Source organism: Lytechinus variegatus, chromosome 2 (genome assembly GCF_018143015.1).
Source record: "Lytechinus variegatus isolate NC3 chromosome 2, Lvar_3.0, whole genome shotgun sequence".
In the NCBI taxonomy this organism is placed as follows: domain Eukaryota; kingdom Metazoa; phylum Echinodermata; class Echinoidea; order Temnopleuroida; family Toxopneustidae; genus Lytechinus; species Lytechinus variegatus.
The window spans coordinates 9,471,996-9,493,627 of NC_054741.1; the positions used below are offsets into that span (position 1 = coordinate 9,471,996).

The 21,632-nt window shown below is 34.7% G+C and overlaps 1 protein-coding gene across 2 annotated transcripts in view; it reads right to left on the bottom strand.

Moving 5' to 3' along the window:
* LOC121407256 (thymocyte selection-associated high mobility group box protein TOX-like) overlaps positions 1–4,800 on the bottom strand; it is a 35,635-nt gene extending 30,835 nt beyond the window's left edge. The window contains exon 1 of one of the 2 annotated variants that reach the window (XM_041598233.1): positions 4,571–4,800. In XM_041598233.1, coding sequence (XP_041454167.1) covers positions 4,571–4,576 — 6 coding nt within the window. In that variant the 5' untranslated portion in view covers positions 4,577–4,800. The remainder of the gene's footprint in view (positions 1–4,570) is intronic. The other variant, XM_041598232.1, reaches the window with a different exon arrangement.
* Between the last annotated feature and the right edge of the window lie 16,832 nt (positions 4,801–21,632).

Sequence of the window (21,632 nt, forward strand, 5' to 3'; positions counted from 1 at the left end):
TTCTCAAGTGCTTATATATTACTTATGCATTACAACCGCAAGGCACAATAAACTCTCAGAGCTTACACGTCTATCTACCCTTTTCCTCCGCGACAAATGTATTTTTCTCACCTCATCTGCATTAAATTCGCATATGGACACTATTCTCACCCGTACAGCTTGTATAAAGACAGAATTTATATTTTATTCAAAAGCATCTTTTGTCGTGACTGGGGGCAGGGTGGAAAGGAGTGAGAAATAGAAAATCAATTAACTCCTCTTTTTTGTGCGTGTTCCACTGTCATGGATATTGTCCTGATACCAGATGGCTTTTCCACACAAATTGATAGTTTGAATGAATGGATTGATAAATCAATGATGATGAATAAGGAATGAAAAGGCAATCTACAATACCTGTTAGCAGTGTGTTGCAAACAGGAAAAGTGATTGGGAGAAACTCAAACTACATGTGTGAGGCTACGAAAAGGACTGAAAAAAACTTGATTGAAAGGATTGATGCATATACAGTTTTCTCTTCAAGCATGATTTTGTTTGAAGTTCGGATTATAGGATGATTTATGAAGATTTGTGAAAATAAATGGTAAACCATACTCTATGGAAAACAGTCAATCATTTCATTCAAATATTTTCATTTTATATTTAAGTTAAATCATTCAAATATTATCTTTTTATATTCAAGATAATTCATTCAAATATTATCTTCAAATGATTCAAATTATTGCTGTTAATCTTTTATGTAACTAACATTCTAATCATTTCAAAATGTATAACTCAAATAGAGCTGGGATAAAAATACTCCTACTCATTGAAATTGGATTTTTCAAATGTGACTCCATATAATAATGTATTATCTGATTTCATTACAAACTTTGAAATCAATGTAATATTTAACTGAATTCATTTTATATTACAAACACACTTTCAATGGGAACAAGAGCAGCATCATGCATAACTTATTATGATTAATTCCACTATGTTCATATCTAATAAAGATTACTTCTCTCTTTTTCTAATTCTCCTCCTCCTTCTTTTTTTTCTTCTCCTTCTCCTTCTCTTGTAATCACCTTCCCACCCACTATTTTCTTCCAACTTTTCAATTCTTGCAAAAATATATGCAAAAAGCACACCATGGAATTAAGCCAATATGATTGACAGTAAAAAAATTAGAAAAAAAAAGAAAAAAAAGTATGGAAAAATATAACTTCTACCAATTTACTAGTTCAGATTTGTTTTATATCAAACTTAATCATACATTTGACCACTCCACAGCGCTTTCTAATTAAACCACTCATGCTTGTAACATGTTCACTTTATAGGTAGTCAGTTTTGATACATCAAGTACCATGACTTCACTCTAATTGATAATTAACGACCAGCCCAACTAGCAGTAATGGCTTATATCCAAACATAAAGCGACTCCGTGTATTTTCATCGGGCGTCATTCCAACTTCCGGCACACGATCAATTGCTGAGGTCAGCACCAAGTCCGGGAGATAAGAAGTGGATGGACCAATGGAGGCTATCATCGCTTGACCCCATTACAGAGTGACCAGCTCGATCAATGACTCCATGACCAATTAGGAGTCTTCTTTCTCCTCTTGGTGATAATCAACAAGTGGAAATGATGTCATTGATTTTTTGACAAACAATCCCTTCACTGATGAAAAACTAAACATAAGACTGACCCTTAAAATTAACAAGTTTTGGTTCAATGTCAAGGATTTTCCATAGTGCAACGGAGAAAAAAGTAGCTCCAAAAATGATATAGAGACAAAGATGAAACTATAATTTACTACTTATCATTACTTTTATCACAATAAAAGAAATTAATTTGTACAACCGTACTTTTTATATCTTCCACCACACAGACAAAAACAACTGTTGGTACAGTTGCTTAAAAGCTTTCTTTCGTTACAAAAAACCCCCATACTGATTAGAATTTACTGCCCATTAGTACGGAAGATTGGTATTCAAAATGAAAAAGGCAATAAATTAAAGTGTACTAACATAAAAGCTGGCAGGATAATACAGAGAAATAGCGATTTACAATGAAAATCATCCTACAATCTCTCTCTCCCAATCATCATAAAATGACCATTACCATAAACAGCACTGTTTCCATAGCAACAAAATAAAAAGAGCAGTTGGTCACATGATTTATGAGAGCAGCAGATCACAAATTAATGGCTTTATACAGAGGGATGGTTGATAAAGGCACAAGAAAAATGCAACAATGAGAATTTTGGGATAATCAATATAGGGCTCAGTATTCTCCTTTTTTGTCACTATTTTTCTTGTGAATAATTAATTTTGAATCAATAAAATATCGTGAACCGTCTCCATGTGGATAGTTAATCAATTCAAGTTTAGCGACCTCCCATGGTAATTTCATAATTTTCTAAACTATTAATATGCCATATTAATTTATTGACAAAATAGTAGATTTTATTTTTCAATCTCTATTGATTTGCAATTTGCCAGTACTACCAGAATTCAAATTATTACAATTCTGTAAACAATAAGTACAATTGCACAAAATGTGTCCAAGGAGCACTAATGGTTCATAAAGACCCTTTGAATAATATTTTTTTGTGTGTATTTTTGTATATACATTACTAAATCTATTTATATATCAAGTTGTATCCTGCAATTTTCACCCATTCTATGGTTGAGAAGAAGCTCTATAACAGATGAAATTATATGCAAACTGTCGAGGAGTTTCCAAAGAGTGACATTTCATTTCAAATTCAAAGAAAAGCTGTCTTAAAGGAAATAAATGAAATAAAAACCAAGCATATTGTACATAATGTCATGAAGAGTAGTACTTAGATCTAATACAATCTAAATATTATGACTGGATAGTTTTGCTTTCAAGCAAGGCTGATTCATTATTTTTCGCCCACTAATGGAAAGAAAATAATTTGCTTGATGAAACAATAATAGAGATGACAAATTTTGCACAAATGACATGGATAAGATTAATTTCCATCACTTAATCAACCAGATTCTCCCTCATAAGAGGATGAAACTGAGAATAAAAAGATGTCATTTTCGCGAAATTGGAACCTCAAATTGAGCACGCTGCCAACATAAATAAGATTAGAAAGGGAAAGTAATACATGGAATTATGACAGAAAATGGATTCTCCGATGTCATTAATTGCTGTGTCTCTTTGTTCTTTCTGACTAAAAGTCGTCCAGTGACTCAGAGTTTTGATCTCCTCCCTTTCTCATAAACTGATGAGCTCTTGGATGTAATTGATTGGACAAGACTTACAGACTAAACAGGAAAGACAAGAGATAAATAAAAACATTGGAACAAAAAAGAAGGTGCGTTTAGAAAGTAGAAAATGCGATGTTCCATTGAAACGTTTGATTGTGAACTGTTAGCCGTGGAATCTAACAAGGGAAGTTACAGTGAAAGGGTTAGAAGCATTCACAAAGTCAGTTGGTTTAATTACAAGATAACGAGCTGAACATCTAATTAATGACTCAATCGAACAATTAATCCTATGAATATTGTAATGTAATTTAGAGTGTACTACTATGCTTGTTTGAACCAAAACGCAGCTCTAACACATGATATCATGTCTAATGGTTACTAGGAAGCTTGCTGATTCAATAATTAGTCATTGCATGTAAATCAGCAACCTCATAGTCCCACCTGTACAAAATGAATTCACTACATACAATCCTATTTTCATTAAAATATCTTGACAAATACCTGTCACAATCCTTCCAAACTGAAGATATCTGTATCTGTGATTCCTTAAAAGAACACTGTTTATCAAATAGTGTCATAATATCTCACTCAACACATTTCACTATATTTCAAGATGGAAGGGGAAGGGGGGGGGTGGCAGGAGTTAATCATTTTGGATGGATGACATTTCCAATTTTATTGCCTCCTGTTCGAATCAAATGACAAAAAATTTATACCCCGTCATCTGATAAGTCGGATTGAATTTCCATCCTAAACATTGGTTTCACTGGAAATATATATTTACATTTTCCACAGTCATGAGAGTGGTAGTCAAGTGCAAGGGGGCTGAAAATCAGATATATGTTTACTCGTACCAAAATTGTGATATACTCCACTGAAAGTCATTGTTTGTGAGTTGTATAAACAGAGCTGTATTGCTAAGCACTCTAACCATAATGCAAAAGTGATAAATGAATGAGAGGGAATGTGTTTCATATATTCCTACTTGTCAACCTCCCTCTCTTTCTTTCTCTCTCTCTTTCTCTCATTATCTCTATTTCTTATTCCTTGCTATCTCTCCCTCTCTTATCCATTCATCTCTTCCGTGCTCCTATCCCTCATACTTCACCACCTATCTCTCTCTCTTTTCATGATGCATAATCAATCATTGAACTTTATTGAAAAGATTTGTAATGGGTACCACTCTATTTTCTGATTTGAAATCTATGTACATCGATGATGCAACAACAGAGCTATGCTTTTTTGATCATCAGAGCTATAAAAAAATACCATCTTCAAAACTGGACACATATCAAATTTTAGAATTTTTCATCTGGCATAAAGCACAACATGAACCTTTGCTACTCACCGTCATTCTGTATAAGATTTCTCCCCTACTACTGATATGATACCTTCCCAACAATTGACCCTTTCCACTAGAAACCGATGGCGTGCTATGCCCCCTATATTCCAGTCCAACGTGCTGCGAGAAAGGGACACAAGGCCACGATAACAAAAGATGTCCAAGCCCGTTATTAGTTTGCTGCTGCTGCTGCTACTCTTTATGTATGTGTTACTGATGAAACCAAAACAGAGATGTCTTCAACAAATAATGCTTTTGTCTTCTGTAGTTTGTCTTCTGAATTCTGTAACTCTCATAGGCTTTGTAAAAGGGCCATCGTCAATGGCTTAATCATCCAACAATGCCCTTCAGAGGAAATAGAATACAAATTTGGACGATCAAAGCGAGAGAACTGCCTACTCTTTGACGTCCACTGTCCAAGAAATCAAAGCATAACCTCCCATTCCATTAACAAATGATTACGCAACTAGGAGCAGCTTTCTCTAGTCCTACAACATTTCAATGTACATGTAGTATGACATCTAACAACCAATACAAACGTGCACTGTCAACACAGAAATGCTTGAGGAACTCCAACTCCTATCAGTACATCCACAGAATAAGATGCTGACACTATAGCAATGGTGGAAATGTGCAAATTGACTTGACTACAGCATCCAATGATGACCCAGTGGCTGCGTATAACACAATGGACTGTCCTTGTGGCAAATGCATCTTTTGACAACAAAGGCAAGCTGACGTTTTGATTGAGTCACCAGGTCCAAGCCAATGGGTCGTCGGAGGATGGGTGGATGGCATCACTGAGCTCTATCGGTGGCTTTCTCTGAATCACAGATGAGTAATTACTGGGAAAGATTTTGTCATGGCTTAGATCCACCACAAACGATGGTGGATACATGTGGTTAGTCAGGAACTTGGCAGGAATATACCAACTTGCTCTGAGACAATTGAATGCTTTCCCTTTTAAATTGAATAAGGTTGATAATAACATCTCAATATCTTAAGAATACAATAAATAATCCACTCCTCTTCTGCATAGGTCTATACCTCCATGGCCCCTCAACTGCAATTACCCAAGTATATAAAAAAAAAAATGCTTCCCAACTAAATAATCCGATCTGCCTCCATCCGTTAGCCTTTAATATGCACTAATTATACACAGTCCAATTCACAATACATTACAGAGACAGATCAATCCAATTTTTCTTCTCTCTTCTTTACATCTGCATCAATATTCATCTAGGTCGAAACCTGATTGCACAAAATCCATTAACAAGCAATCTCCCAGGATTCAATTTTTCTTCATCCTCTTATCCTTGTCTTCTTGTATTTTATTTTATTGGAGATTTTTTCTCCTTAGACGGGCTCCTTATTATTTTTTCATAAAGATCACATTTATATTTTAAAAGGATAAAAGCTAGTGTTTAATACAAGTCTATGATTGGATAGGATTCTTAAGCATTTTCAATATCTTTTTAGTCCGATGATTTCTTTTTCTCCATAATTTACATTGTTTCTGTTTCTACACCTCCTCTTATTAATAATATCATCAATCCTACTTTGATAAAATGACAGTTTCTCATTTTGCAATAATAAAAACAAAACAGATAAATCATCTTATTCTAATTAGTCCTCATGTTCAACCTTACATGATTAATTATAACTATACTCCGGCCAATTCACCCCCCCCCCCCTTTCATTCATCATATATTTTTTCCCCTCAAAAACTTTATATTTTATCTTCCACCCCTCCCCTTTTTCTTATTTACCTGTTTTAACCACTATTATACTTTACAGCCCCCACCCCCCAAAAAAAATATTTTTGGTGGCTTTTTATATCCTTCTATGTAAATCTGCAACATTGAATAAGCTTAAACATTGTAGTGAGTGGGGATTTTCCAGGGCCCTTTTTGAGTAATTTGGGGGTGTAATCGCCCATCAAGCCCTTGTGTAATTTTTCCCCTTGTGTTTTGTTTATCTCCTCTTATCTATCTGCATTTGTCTCTGCTGGTCTATTTACGTCTCTTTGTTGCCTTCATCTCTTCCCTCTTCTCTCTTTCTCTTACAGACACTCTCTATACCTTGCCTCCCTCTCCTCCGTTGCCCAAAGGAGAAGTTAATAATTGAAGAATACAGACGTGTATGTTAATTGCACGCATGACCTTAACTATATAAACTGTGAACTCACAACAAAATATCATGCAATACACAATAAAATTCACAAAAATATTCCATAAAGATTGTCCTTGTTATTCTGCCTAAAGATCTATAAGGAGGCAAACAGTTTATGCAACGTTTGCTTCTTTTATTTATTTCTCTTGCGTTGATTCAAAAAGCATTCACTGCCAAACATACTTTAAGCAATAATAAGAGAAAAATCCATCACACTGGATTGTGATTTATGATTTTTTCGTCATAGGGTCTATTTTATTTTTTTAAATTATCTATTCAAGCACCTACCCTTCTAATTCTGTAACAAGTTTGATTAGTGTATGCATCCAACAGAATTGGGCTTGCTTAATTCTGTCATAAAATAAAACAATGCCACATTGTTTGCTTACAGAGTTTACTCAGAGGGAAAAGATTTGATAACAATCTTAGATAACAAATACCAAATTAAACTGACACGTGCCGGACACCGTAATGATGCAATTCTTCATTAATAATTATCAAGCGACTTGGGAAGCTCTTGGCAACGGGGGACATAAACGACCATTAGCGAGGTTGCAGCTTGTAATTTTAATATGAAATACAACACTGGATAAAGACTTCACGTCAATTTGAATACGTAGGCCTGAAAGCTGGGATAGACATATTTATTAATGTAATTAACAAAACTTATATGCAATGTGATTCATTTAAAACATGAAGGATGGAGGACTATTGACATCTATTCAGGCAAGAAAATAGAATAGAATAGCAATAAAACAAAATAAAAATAAATCAGGTTAGCGATTAACCCCTCTCCAAAAAGAAAGAAAGTAAATGAATCAATGAAGTGGGGCATATTAACCTTTAGAAGAGGAATATAAGTACTCAGTTTTAAAATGAAATTAATACATTTTATATTTGAAGCTTCATAATCATTATTATTTACATAGAGGAACCCTTCTAATGCAATAAACTATATAAAAAACCAGGCAAAGTCAAAGAATAAACAGTTAAAGTAGAATACATCATGGTATACTTAAAATTCGAAGACATAAGAAAGAATCGCAGAGAAAATCACTTACAGAATGAAATGAAACTGCAAAGGAAAAGATAATCAAATATTCTTATCGACTTTCAACTCCATGTGTCTCCCAAGAGTGATTACAATTATGAAATCTGAAGAGTTAATTTCCACCCAACTGCAATAATTGCAACAAAAAATTGTTTTCCATTTGAACAATAGTGATACAAAAGAGATCCAAAGTTTGAAAATATTGCTGAATTGTTGTGGAAGGTCGTACAGGTTTACACTTTATGAATTTCCCCAAAGAAATGAGGGAAGACTGATTCACTGACAGGAATAAAAGAAAAGATTCTATTTATTGAAATTGAGTCTTGTCAAAAACATTTCCTCCAATATATACTGCTTGTAGCATACCAAAAACAAATTAAACAAAAAAATACTCAAGGATTCAAAAGTCAAGGTATGGTCAAACATAATGAATAACCTTACGTTTGGCTAACTTTGCTCCATCTTCGCATCTTGCCTTGGAACAACTCCTAAAAAAAACAAATTTTTGTATGCCTTTTGACATACAAAAGCATAATATGTGGTATCTTTCAAGATCTTTGCGGTAAAATCCATATCATCTTTTTATTTGAATCCATGTTCCTTCCATCAATCTTTAATACATATCCTGCCCTTTTTTGCATTGAAAACTGATCTATACACTGGTGCATTTGGAGCAATAGATCAATAGATAGTCCTGCCATTCATATCATGGAAAGCTTGGTTCAAAAAGGTAACATATCCATCTTTACTATTATGGAGAAAATCATATTTTGTTGATCATATTTTTATCCTTCCACAAAAGATAGAGATAGAAAGGTAAATTTTCAGAAGGTTGCTCTCAAAGTCAATTTCAGAGACAGGTATAACAATCAATCATAATTTAATAACAATAATTTCAATTTTAATGAAAAAATGTTGCATTACCCTTTACCACTAAGCTCTACACCCAGATATCCTTTTTTTATTTGATAGATGCTCAATTTCATCTCGTGACACTCTTCAAGGCTACAATACCAAAATCGTTTTTGAAAAATATACAAATATTGATGTGGAATAGTACAAGTGGACTCACACGAATAAGGATTCAAATGGAGAGAAGAAACAAAAAACCTCACTGGCCGATATTACCTACTCGATGAAGAGTCGGCGAAACCTACCAAACATGAAAAACAAATTCATATTTAAAATTCATATTCAAAATGCACAAGCATGAAAGAGACAATGCCGGCCATGTTTTATTAGTGCCAGGCAATTAATGACAGAGAGTTATTGATTCTCTGTCGCATTGGGGGACACAGCAAGACAATGGCCGCAAGGACAACAATACGACAGAGAGCAATAGACTTTATATTTGGGATGCAGATAATTGGACCTTGAGAGATGGTTTATAATCGTCCAATGTTTTTTTTCTCCCCTCTTTAATTAATAAGGATAACTGAGTGATGATATAATAAGCAGATGATGTTTGTCTTGTAAGAGTCAAAGTGCATTCCACTTCATCAGCAATGACAAGCTTGAAAGAAGAGAATCACAATTGGTGCTGGACCTGGTTTCATAAAGCTTGACCTATAAAAAAACACTGTTACAGCTACTGAAATGATACAATCTGATTGGTAAGCTGATATTCCTGACAAAATAAACCTAGAGATTTTGTTAAAACAAAAGCCTGGATCATTCAATATACAATACCATACCACTCAGATTCTTACATGTAATATAACTTTTCTTAACTGTATCACCTATGAAGACATGACCCTGAACCCCCCCCCCCCCCCCCGAGATTGAACTAATGTACAACTGTGGGTATCTTGGTAAACATAACCTAACTGGAAACTTAAATTTCCAGTGATATTCATTAGAATAAGATTTTTCCTCTCCCTTCTGCAACTTATGATATTTTAATGTTTACTTGCAATAAGATAGAGAATGCTCAAATAATTACAATATCCATGTGACTGGAAGGACATGACCATGATTGATAAAAGAATGAACTAATGACTTTCTTGCACCAAGCTAATTAGCATTTAAATGTTTAAAATTCAAAGGAATTAGCATTTAAAGAACTTGAAGCATTGAAGCATTGTAAAAAAAAATGTGTTCACATCTTCATAAGATAACATATTAGAAATCAATTCGAACTTGGTATATTTTACTAGGTTGGACATAAATATATATATATATTTTTTTTTTTTTTTTTTCAATGCGGGAGGGGGGGGTCACAATGCATGTAAGTTTGATTGAGAACAGATTGTTTTTTTAAGACCTTGTTATAATATTTGTAATGGCAATGAGGTATCGAAGATGACATTTTCTCTCTGGTTGTGAGATTGACCTAGTTTCATGGAACAAACCAGCTGCTTTTTTAAGTCGGATCACACTCATGTTTGTGGGCATTGTCAGAATTAATAAAACACAATGTGAACTGGAATACTATGGGACTACAGGCTGCTGACGCGCTTCATTCACAGGAAGATGACTATAAAAGATGTTTTTAATTGTAGCAAATGATCAAATGTTTCATGTTTTTGTGCGAGGTGGCTAGGTCCGTTGGAAAGGTTTCTACTTGCGATTCCAGCTTTTTTCACACTTCAATCCCTATTTGCCACCCGCTTGCCTCCAAAATAATATGGCAAATGTCACTATCACACTTTGGCTAATGCAGATTACTGCTTGTGGTAATGCCACCACAAAACATAACAAGTAAATGAACACATGGGACTTAACAATAAAATGAATATAACTGGTGTTGAAAAATTCGCTTTCCCCCACTCCACTACAAGCTATCATTTCTCTCCTCTTATTCTATCCAATTCTTCAATTTTTCACCCTGAATAGCTTGGCATGACAAATCCAATTCAGTCCTCATTGCTCTTTCTCTCTCTCTATCTTCCTGTATCTCTCTATTTGATTCTATTCTGTATCAATTTATAATTTTATTTTTAACTTCAATGCTTTCTTTAATTTTCCAATCTATCCCTGTCACATGAGACTAATAATCCTATTTTTCTTGTTCATTCGTCTATATCTATGTTGCTTCCAACATTCTTTTTTTATTCTCTCACACTCTCATTCATAACAATCTCTATTATTTTGTAATAATAGAAAATGAATTTCAGTAGAATTCTAAGGTCCTGCCAATAGAGAAATTTCAACAATTTGCAGCAACTAAAAAAAAATAATATTAAAAAATCACCCCTTAGCTGGATTTAGATATTAATGTACAAAATATTTTTGTCTCCTTTCCTCTCCATCACTATCTCTCTAACCCCTTCCCTTTCTCTTGTTTTTTTTAATGTCTGTTTTGCAGGTGCAAAAGGAGAGGGATGATCCCATCGTGCAAGGGGGGACATTAATTATTCATGCAAAATGCAAGCAGGAATCAGTGTTATTTGGCCTTGTAGGGTGTGAACAAGTTATTGTTAGAGGTGTTTGGCTAATATCGCCACAAGGCTCAGTACACTTTGGTGAGGGGGCGGATTTCCATGACAAAATTTGTTCACATGTTGCGTGTGAAGTTGCTTTACAATGGACTAGGGGGTTGATATTTGAGTTTCATCATATAAATGAAAACCATCATTGACAGTTTTAGAATACACAAAGAGATAAGAATCAGTATCTTAATAGGCAGGCAAAGTGGTTATACTTGGATTTTGCCAGACAAAGTAAGTTAGCCATGCATGGATGTCTGAAATTCAATAGATTTAATGTAAACACACAGGAAAGAAGTGATTTATTCATTAATTCTTTTTATACAAGGTAGCTTCACCAGTGTTCTTTTATTACAGGAAGAGCCTTATTCACAATTTTTCATTAAATCTAATAAAAACTAGAAGTGAAATATTAAGAAAATAAAGGTAGGAAATAAAACTTCAGTCAATTTACTGCCTCCTCCTGTCAACATATTAAATTATTACAAGATAATGACTGATTCTTCTCAAGTTAGCTTAGAATACTCTGGACTATAAATTTCAACAGGATAGTTTGAATTATAAATACTTTACTTTCACTTCAATAATTGAAGGTAAATTGAAGTTTCCTTGAAACCAAAAAAAAAAGCTAATAAAATAGCCAGGGTAAGGAAAAGTGATACAAAGAAAAAATAAATAAATGGAAAGGATGATGAACTAGATAATTGCTACACATTCTTTTTAATTTATATCATCGGCAATCATTCTCCCTTTTTACAGTTTTTTCTCTTATTGGACACAATTATTTTTCTTTTCCCCCATTTTCCTTAATCAGGTCTTGTCATAACACTGTATTACGTTGGCTCCAACCCATGATTCGCTGTTAAGCCAGCACCCATTAATGGCTTAATGTCCGGATAATGGGGCACAGAGAAAGCTTATTCTTACCTACTCTTTTTTTTCTTCCTTATCTTTTTTTGTTGCTATTAATGCAGGATGGAGATAATTGATGATCAGTTTGCTTGAGTGATTATCTTTTTTCCTCATCTTGTTGAAAGCTTTGCATAGCAATCAATCAATGTAATACTTTCTAATCAGAAGATTTTTCTCCCCCCATCGTAAAGGAAAAAAATCAGTCGTGTAGAACGGGTCATAATTATATGCCCATCAATGGTCTATCCAATATGAATCTACCAAAAAGGTAGATAATGAACTATACTCCATTGAATTGAATTCATTAATGAAATTTATATCCATTTACATATGTAATGAGTTCTATTCGGATTACCACTTGTTTTCCTAATCCGGAACATAAACAGAGAAGTACTACTGAAATATGACAAAACAACTCTATGATTTTCATTTTTGATAATTCCCATTGACGATTATTGCAGAAAAAAGGCGTATATTGATTCCATTAATGAGCAAATAAATTTGACTATTGAATTCAACATCAATATAAAAGAGCATGAGAAATATGAGCACCTGAAAGAATGACTTCATATATAATTCAAAAGAAATGTAGTTTGCGAATACAAAGGTTTTACAAAGAAACAATGAATATTAGAACACATCCATCCTGAAAAGGCTTACCTGTAATAAATAACAAAGAGGGAGAGTGTGAGAGAGCATGAGAGAGAGAGAGAGAGAGAGATGGTGTGGTCAGAGGAGTGACGACAGTTAGGGGGAAAACAGAAGTAATAAAAACATATTATAAAGTCAAACATGGATAATCTTCCTCTATGCCCAATTCATAGGCTCAAAATTACACCTACATGTCAGTGTGTCCCTACCAGGTATTTTGTCAGAATCTTGGAATAATTCTGTCACATCGATGCCGGCTCATGCCCAGCTAATTATGAAAAACAAGATGCCAAACACTGCGCTAACTAAACAATGCCTCCAGTCCTACACTGCAGACTTGTCAATCTTCAAAATCTAATATCACTCATAAAGAATGGAAGAGAAAGAGAGGGGGGATGGAAATAATATAAAAAAGAGTGATGCCTTCTTGGAGGATGACAAGAAGAGGGAAGAAAGAAAAAAAAGTGCAGGAAAAGTGCTGGTGACTGCAGCTTGCAAGCTTGCATGTACAATTTCTCAACAAATATGCTCTGTGCGTTTATACACGAAGGCAAACTAGGGCTTGCCCGTGAGTTCTGCTCAAGGGTTTAACAATGAGACAAACCAGGGAAAGAGAGGGGAGAGAAGAAGAAAAAAGAAGGAATTGATTGTATTTGTTTTGTCTATTTTGGTTGCTGTTTCCATTTCATATCTGTTGGGTCCGCGGGGCACACGGGGCTTGTTTCTCTGCCGGGGTTGCATTTCCTCTCCTCCTCGCCGGTGCGACATGATGAAACACCCGTCAGTGGCGCACGATTGAATCGTGGATCAACGTGGAGCGTCGCGGCAGAGGGAAATTACGACAGTCATACGATAGCTTCACCTGTATGCTTTGATTCAAGCAGGTGATACTGCCATCATGGCTCCAGAAAATGGATCACAATCAATCGCAAGCCGCTTGTGGTTTTAACCTTTCAAAGTAGTTTTGCTGAAAGAGAAAATACCATTTTGTCATTTTCCAAGGAAACGTGTCAGAGTAGTCTCCTGAGCATTATACTATCATCTGCATGATAAACAAACAGGATCCCATCATTCATATTATTATGTTTCTGTAATACTTGCTCATTTTTCTCCCTTTTCCTTTCTGATTGCACTCTTGGTAACATCATTCAAAACTATACAAGGGTGGAGGTTGATGATTATTTGGAATGCTCTTCAAAAATGGAATCATTGATTGAAAAGCTACCCCCCTTTACACATAATATTTCATCTCAAATATTGAAAATAACAAAAAAACACAATATATCAATATTATTTATTGTAATACTGCAAGACATAATGGAATATGAAATAAGCTACATATAGCTCATAACCCACCTCTGAAAATTTATGAAAATCCCTACTTTACAAATGGTTTAGTCTCAACATACATCAGATTACATACATAATGCAGACAGTAATATGATCATACCAATATGGACCTATAAATGGGGGTGTGTCAAATCATCTATTTCCAAATAAGACCCTTCCCTGGAGGGAACTGCAATCCTCTTAATTCATTGACCTTGTGATAAAAAAGGGACAAAAAACTCATATCCTCCTTACAGCTCTTCATTTAGAATGAATAATTGAAGTCAGTGAAGAGGAAAGATAAATAAATCTCTTTTGCTGATCGTGACTCATAAATTAAGAGTGTTTTTGGAGCCATTATTGATGACTCATTACAATGGCAACCAAGCACATCCCTTTCTGTCTTAATGTAATAAAATGCATTAAGAGCTATAAATGTAAAATAAGACTGTCCAGCGTGTGGCCGAGGTCAAGATAAATTCTTGAATATGAAATGATTATTGGAAAAAAAAGAGAAAACATTGCATTACGTAATTCCCATGTCAAAAAATACCCATGTATAGTTTTAAATCTCATGTTGCAGATTCTTATGTAAGTCTGTATATTTCTGTTAAAAGGATTGCCATGGTTTAATATTGGTTACCATCAATGGTCTACGTATTTTCTTCCCATAATACGAAAACAAAAGTTTTTGTTTATAAGAAAATTAGATGTGTCATTGCTATTGTGATAGCATCATTACATCTATTTCTAAGGTACGTTGTATTTTTTAATTACAAAATGAACATGCCTATTAATCTTGTTGTAGATGGTTATGATGAAACATTGTAGGATTTCCCGATTAATTTAAAATATCAAAGAAATAATTACTTTTTGCAGGAACGAAGAGAAAAAATGAACAATTTTTATATCAATCCCTTGTTCTTTAGAAATTTAGCATTGCAGATTTGTATTGGAAACCATTCACAATTCATATAAATATAAGCTCCAACATGTAGTTTGCTGATAGGGCAAGCCCCTGTGTGGCAAAATAAAAGATGAAATCTGGTGATAATATCTGTATCTCTAGGTCAGATGAAATTGGGTTCTCTTTATTTCAATAAAAGCTGCGAAATTGAATTTTTAAAAAAACATATACCAACAACGTCATTCACTATTTTACAAAAAAGGATAATGAACCAGATAACAAAAACTCCTAGTAAAATGAATATTTTGTTTACACCTGTAGAGGAACCACAACTCAATTACTTGACATCTTTAATCATAGATGCAAACAATTGCATCAAAAATATAAGCAGAAAGACCGAAGGTCTACACTCTACCACAAAAGCTTGATTCTATTTCCTAAAGAGTAAACTGTACAATTCTTGAATTTAAGTAGCTTTATTTGATTAATAATTAAACTGCAGATTGGATATGGTGAAAATATAAAGTCATTATTCAAGTGAGCAAGCGATAACTTTCTCTTTGATTTCAGAATTTACAATTAATTATTTCCCACTGATGCACAAATTTATTATATCAATTGTCAAATTATGTAAAAGAAAAAAAAACATTACAAATTCTAAAAGGGAATTTCATCAGCTCTTTTCCTGAAAAATTAAGATTGGAAAAAAATGGAAGAACCATTTAACAATTTCATTCAATAGAAAACAAAAAAGTATTTCAATAGGCAGTTGACAGAGATATCAGATGACCAAAACAAAGTATACAAATGATTTTTTAGATATACTGTATATTAATTAGGATCTAAAAGACAATCATTGATTTCCTCCTGAAATGGATATACTCCATCAATCATGAAGTCTAATGGTGTCTCAAACATCTCCAATTAAAACATGAAAAACAACCTCATCCTATGTTCTTCTCGCCAATCAGCGATTAATATTCCACTAGTAAGAGAGCGAGAAATAGGAGGTGGAGAGAGGAAGAGAGAGAGGTAGAAGGTGAGAGAGATAGAAAGAAAGAGAGAGAAAGAAAGACATGGAGGATGGAGAGAAATAAACGATCTCATCACTTGAGTTTCAAAGTAAACAAGTGATGTAATTTCCGCAGATTAATCAAAATGATGAAATTTTCGCCGAGGAGCGGAAGAAAATGATACCAGTTTTAGGGGAGAAAACAAGGTTTGGTGAATGGGAGAAGAATGAGTTACCAGAATTGATTTAAAGAAGATAGAACTTAAGTTACTCTATACAGATATCTCTGTTTTGGACTTAATTGTGCTTTTTATGATGTATCATATGGTAAATAAAGAGTCGTAATTTTTTGTTCCATAGATAGCTTCCTATCATTTTATGAGATTCTGATAACTCTTCCCATAAATCATGTAACAGTGGTTGTTAAAATTTGATGAAAAAAATAGTGAACAATCATGTGAATCATGTTTCTGGAAATGAACAGATCCTATTTTTACATAAAAATGACAAAATATTAAATATTATCAATTAAAAAACAGATTCAGTCTTTCAATAAAATCAGTCTACAACCACACTCAAGTCCTTAAAAGATTAGATTTTACACATTCCCATTATGGGATTTGAAGGTTGAACGTTCTTCTTATAATAGGTAAGAATTGCATTTTTTAAAATTGATATTTCTAATAACATTCATAGAAATTAAAGGCAACTGATTTTTCATATGATTTTTAACATTGGTCAACATACTCCTTCCCTAGTTAGATATTGGGGTATTCTTTAAAGGTATCAATATTTCACAGGTTTTCTACGATCTTTCACTGTTCTATATAGCTTCGGCCACATCACTATAACTGGGGCATAACCAGGTTTCTACAAAATAATGTCTGCAATCAATTACTTGGTAGCACTGCCCAATCAAGAGTATTGTTTCATGTGTGCTTAGTTTAAACACTGGCCAGGAACAAATCAGAATTGTTCTTTCATACTTTGCAAACCTTTGAGTATCAGGGCAAAGAACATGCAATGACACATTATTCTCACATGGGTTAAGGAGAGAACTAGGGGGAATTTTTTTTTTAAAGTAAGATGTAGATGCATAGTGGCGTACACACAAAGACAAGTGATTTTATATAATGGATGTTCTTGGTGTCATGTGGTTCTGGACACCCCCCCCCCCCAAGAAAAGGAAGGAAAGGTGGGAATGGTTAGGAGGAGGGGGGGTAGCAAGGGGATATGAAATGAGAGTAAAAAGTGGTCATGTTTGTACAGGGATGAGGACAAAGGGAGGGAGAAAATAGTGAACTATTAGATGATTGATCTCTTACCAAGCACAGCTTTACGACCATTAATCATTATTTTGTAGTGGCAGCCACAGAAAATGGGGGAAAGGTGGGGGGGTAGGGGTTAGAAAGGGAGACCTTGGATATCCTGATAATTTTTTTTTTCTTAATTGGAAGGAAATTCAAAAGAGTGCATTCAGTGAACACATTTAGGCTGCAGTGTGAATGGTCACAGTGTTCGTATAGTGGACTAATTGACTATGTGATTCACACTCTTAAATGGTAAAATTTAACAGTGTTAATATAATTTCACACTGTAGACACCTGTACAATGTGAAAGGTCACAGTCACACAGTGTGTTCACATACTAGGCTGTTAGAATGTGATCACACTGTTAAAATGCTCAAATTGAACAGTATAAAGATAATTTCACACTGTGGAAACCTATACAATGTGAACATTCACAGTGTGTTCACATAGTGGTCTATGTGAGGATGTGATTACACTGTTAGAATAATCAAATTCAACAGTATAAAGGTGATTTCACATAAAGTGTTCCACACTGTGATAAATACTGTGATCAAACTCTAAGCTAACTTGTGACATCACACACTGTAAAAACTGCGGTGTTAAAACCGACACCAATTGGTGTTAATAGAGGACCACACCCTGAGGTGTTAAAATTACACCCTAGAGATTAAACATAACAACAAAGAGTGTAAATGTAACAACAAAAGGTGTTGTAATAACACCTATAGGTGTAAAACTAACACCACCAATTTAACACTGGTGTAAAATAACTGGTGTGGTCCTCTATGTGCACCGGTTAACACGACAGTTTTTGCTGTGCAGATGATGATGGATGACTGAAAAGACAAGAAATCTACAACTTCATGACTATGTTCATATCTTCTACAGATGTCAACTGAAATGAGATACAGGAGAATCTGACAAGGAAACATGCATCAAAGATGAGTCATCATCATCGCCCAGCATGAAATTATCTTCATGGGACTACAACTACACCTGCCACAGGTGAACGTGTGTAATACACAGGGAGAAATGAAAAAATATGAGACCACAGACTGGAGATTGACTGACGGTGATGGTGGTGCTTGGTAGGCAATGGGGGGGGGGAGCAGATCAGATAGAGGATGTTGACTTGTGGAAGAGATGGAATCCAATTATTGTATCTCTTCATCTGAGGTAGGAGTCATTTCTAAAAAGTAATTAGGATTTTTCATCTGCGCTCATCTGAAATATGGATTAATTTCAATAGGGTGGCAGTTTTTAATCTACATGATTTGAATTCTACTTTATGCCGATGAAATATAGATGGACTCTAAAACTAAAGATAATACGGTATCATAGATTTATCAGGGTTTTGTTTCAAAAATAATGAATTGGATATGAATTTTTAATAGTTGTAGAAAGTTGTTCTAGTTAATCAGGTTTGTGTGGCATTTGTTTGCTAACTATAAACCTAAACCTAATCCTGTTAAATTACTAATTAAATAAGTTCCATGTATTAAGTAGTATTGGACTTCTCAGAAAAGAAAAAGAGAGAAATAGAAGAGGGGACTAAAATAATGATTGAGGGGGGGGGTAAATTGCAAATAGAAGAGACATTATATATACAATTATAGGAAGAATGAGGATAAAAAAGTACTTAAAAACAAACAACTCACATCAGGCACCATAACAGAAATGAAACAATGGTCTGTAATGAAATGAAAAGAATGGGAAAATAGAGAAAGAGAGTGATTGGGGAGGGGTGAGAGGAGAAGAAAAATCAATGAAAAAGGGGGGAGAAGAGGTTGAGGGCATGACAGGAAATTGTATCAAAGGCATCTCTTGATGACCCAATAAGGGTGCAAGAGGGCTACTGAGAGCTCCTCCATTGATCGGCAGGGCGGGGATCGATAACGGATTGACCCCTCTGCCCCGCCCCACCTGGTACAGATGAAGCAGCTGTGGAGCAAGAAAAACCCAAAATGGACAACATTAAGACAGCTTCGCTCTATCCCCTTTCTCCTCAGAATTCACCTCTTCCGTTACAGCTTTGCTGGTTTTCCATGTCTCTATCGTTTAATTCAATCAAATTGACAACATGAATATAAGGTTCCTTGATCAGTTTCCTTCATTCCTTTCTCCTTTTTTTATCTCCAGCTCCTCCTTCTCCTTTCTATCTCCATTATCAATTTATCTGTCTCTTTTTATCCAAGTTATATATCTATCTACTCGTCTGTCTACATCCATCTATCTATCTATCCATCCATCCATCCATCTCCACTCCCAGAAAATTTCTTAGATTTTCTTTTTCTCTTTCATAATAATAAATTTTTCTCAACATTACCAGCAGGTAGATTATTAATCAAACTATACACAGTAAAAATCTCTGACTATTCCATAAATACAGTTTCCCCCAAACCAACTTTATATCTCTTTGACCTGTTAATAATCAAAAGCTTTTAATGTAAATTGAATTTGTCTACTGGTTATCTTGTATAATGTCAGGTAAACATATACAATCATTACAATAAAGAGCAACCTATCATGCTTCTCTAAATGCAATAAAAAAGAATAAACATTTATATACTTCATTTAAATGCAGAATTAATTGTCCCTAGCCAGCATAGTCAGAGTGATATTTCAATTAAATGAGGATAAAAAAAGCAGGAATAGTGAGAAGCATATCTCCCTTCTCTGTCCGCAGTCTTTTTCTGTTCTCTCACATATTACAGAAATGAGAGAGAGTTGACACTGAAAATTGTTGTGCTGCTATTACCCCAGCGCCATTACCATCTTAATTGTTGTATATGACAAGATCAAATGACTTTTGACAAGTAATATCTTCCAGCGACGCTTTCCTCGACATCCAGTTTTTCCCCGTCGTCTCCTCCTTGTGCCAACGGTGCATCATCTTCCACTATCTTCACCATCGATAGGGTGTGAGCAAAGATGATGTTCCTCATCTTTGTCTAACACATGTTCTGCCGATATTGTTATGTTTCACCGAAGAGATGGGGTCGGGAATGGGGGGGTGGGTGGAAACATTAGGATTTGCTAATCGCTAGTGGCTAGAGAAGTAGAGGAGTCAACAATGTTTCATATTTGGTCACGAGCGATCAATTCCTGGAGTATCTAATTGTCCATAATGAGAGTCTGTGACATTATCTAATATACTTACAATGTGGAGCAATTGTCAATCACGGCCAACATATCAGAAGTACATTGTACTCCATACTGCCGGATGAGATGTGATGTCAGAGTGATTGCATTATGAGAGGGACATTTTTGCATTGCCCCTCTCGCAAAGAGGTATTATCAAGGAGGAGACACAATAGTGGTGTAATAAATGATGTTCTGGACTAAAGTATGACAGCATTCACTTAATCTAATGATGCAGATCATGTTTCTTTCAAACGTCATACGTTATTCATGAATCTTATCACAACAAATAAACATGTGGAATATATAAACATATAAATATCATTTCCGGATGACTCATTGAAATTTATGGAAGCAAGGATGAGATGAAAAGAGATGGGCGCCATTATTGAAAAATGTAGAGATAAAAGAAAGCAAGTACAGAGATAGCGGGGAGACAGCCAAGGGGGGGGGGTGAGGGTGCAGCTAAAGAGGAGAGAAAGAGAACAAAAGATAAATAAAGAAAATATAATAGGATGCAACAAATACAGGCAAGACAAAAAGAGTAGAGATAGAGTGAGAGAATTAGAGTAGAAAGAGAAAAGGTGAAGAATTGGAATAACAGAGTAAGAGGCTGAAAGATCTAAAACAAATTTAGATGGACAAACCAGAATGCAATGCAGTAGAAAATGGTGAAGGCAAAGAAAATAATAAGATTAAAACAAAGAGTGAGCAAAGGTAAGAAGGAATGAGGAGGGGAAGAGATGGAGCGAACCCTTATAAGAGGATACACATGGAACAGGGGAGAGAGAGTATATTATCATGTTTGACATGGGGATGAAACTGAGAGAGATGAGAAGGATTGATGGATGGCAATGTCAGAGTCAGGAAGAACAAAGTTGACAAATGGAAATTAGGATTGACCCTGGGGATGGGGGGGGGAGGCTTGATCAGATGATTGAATCACAGAGGGGCGGGATGGTAGTGAACTTGGGAATTGCAGTTTGGTAACAGCAATGTTTCATATTTTCAGACTCTCATTTTCAATAAAAAGGTATGGAGTATGATTCTGCTCTATCTAATTGATTTCCTCAATTGAGACATTCATCATCATTGTACTATACAATTTTTAAAATGAGATTTAAGATGAAATGTCTGTTTATCTCTGTTAATAAA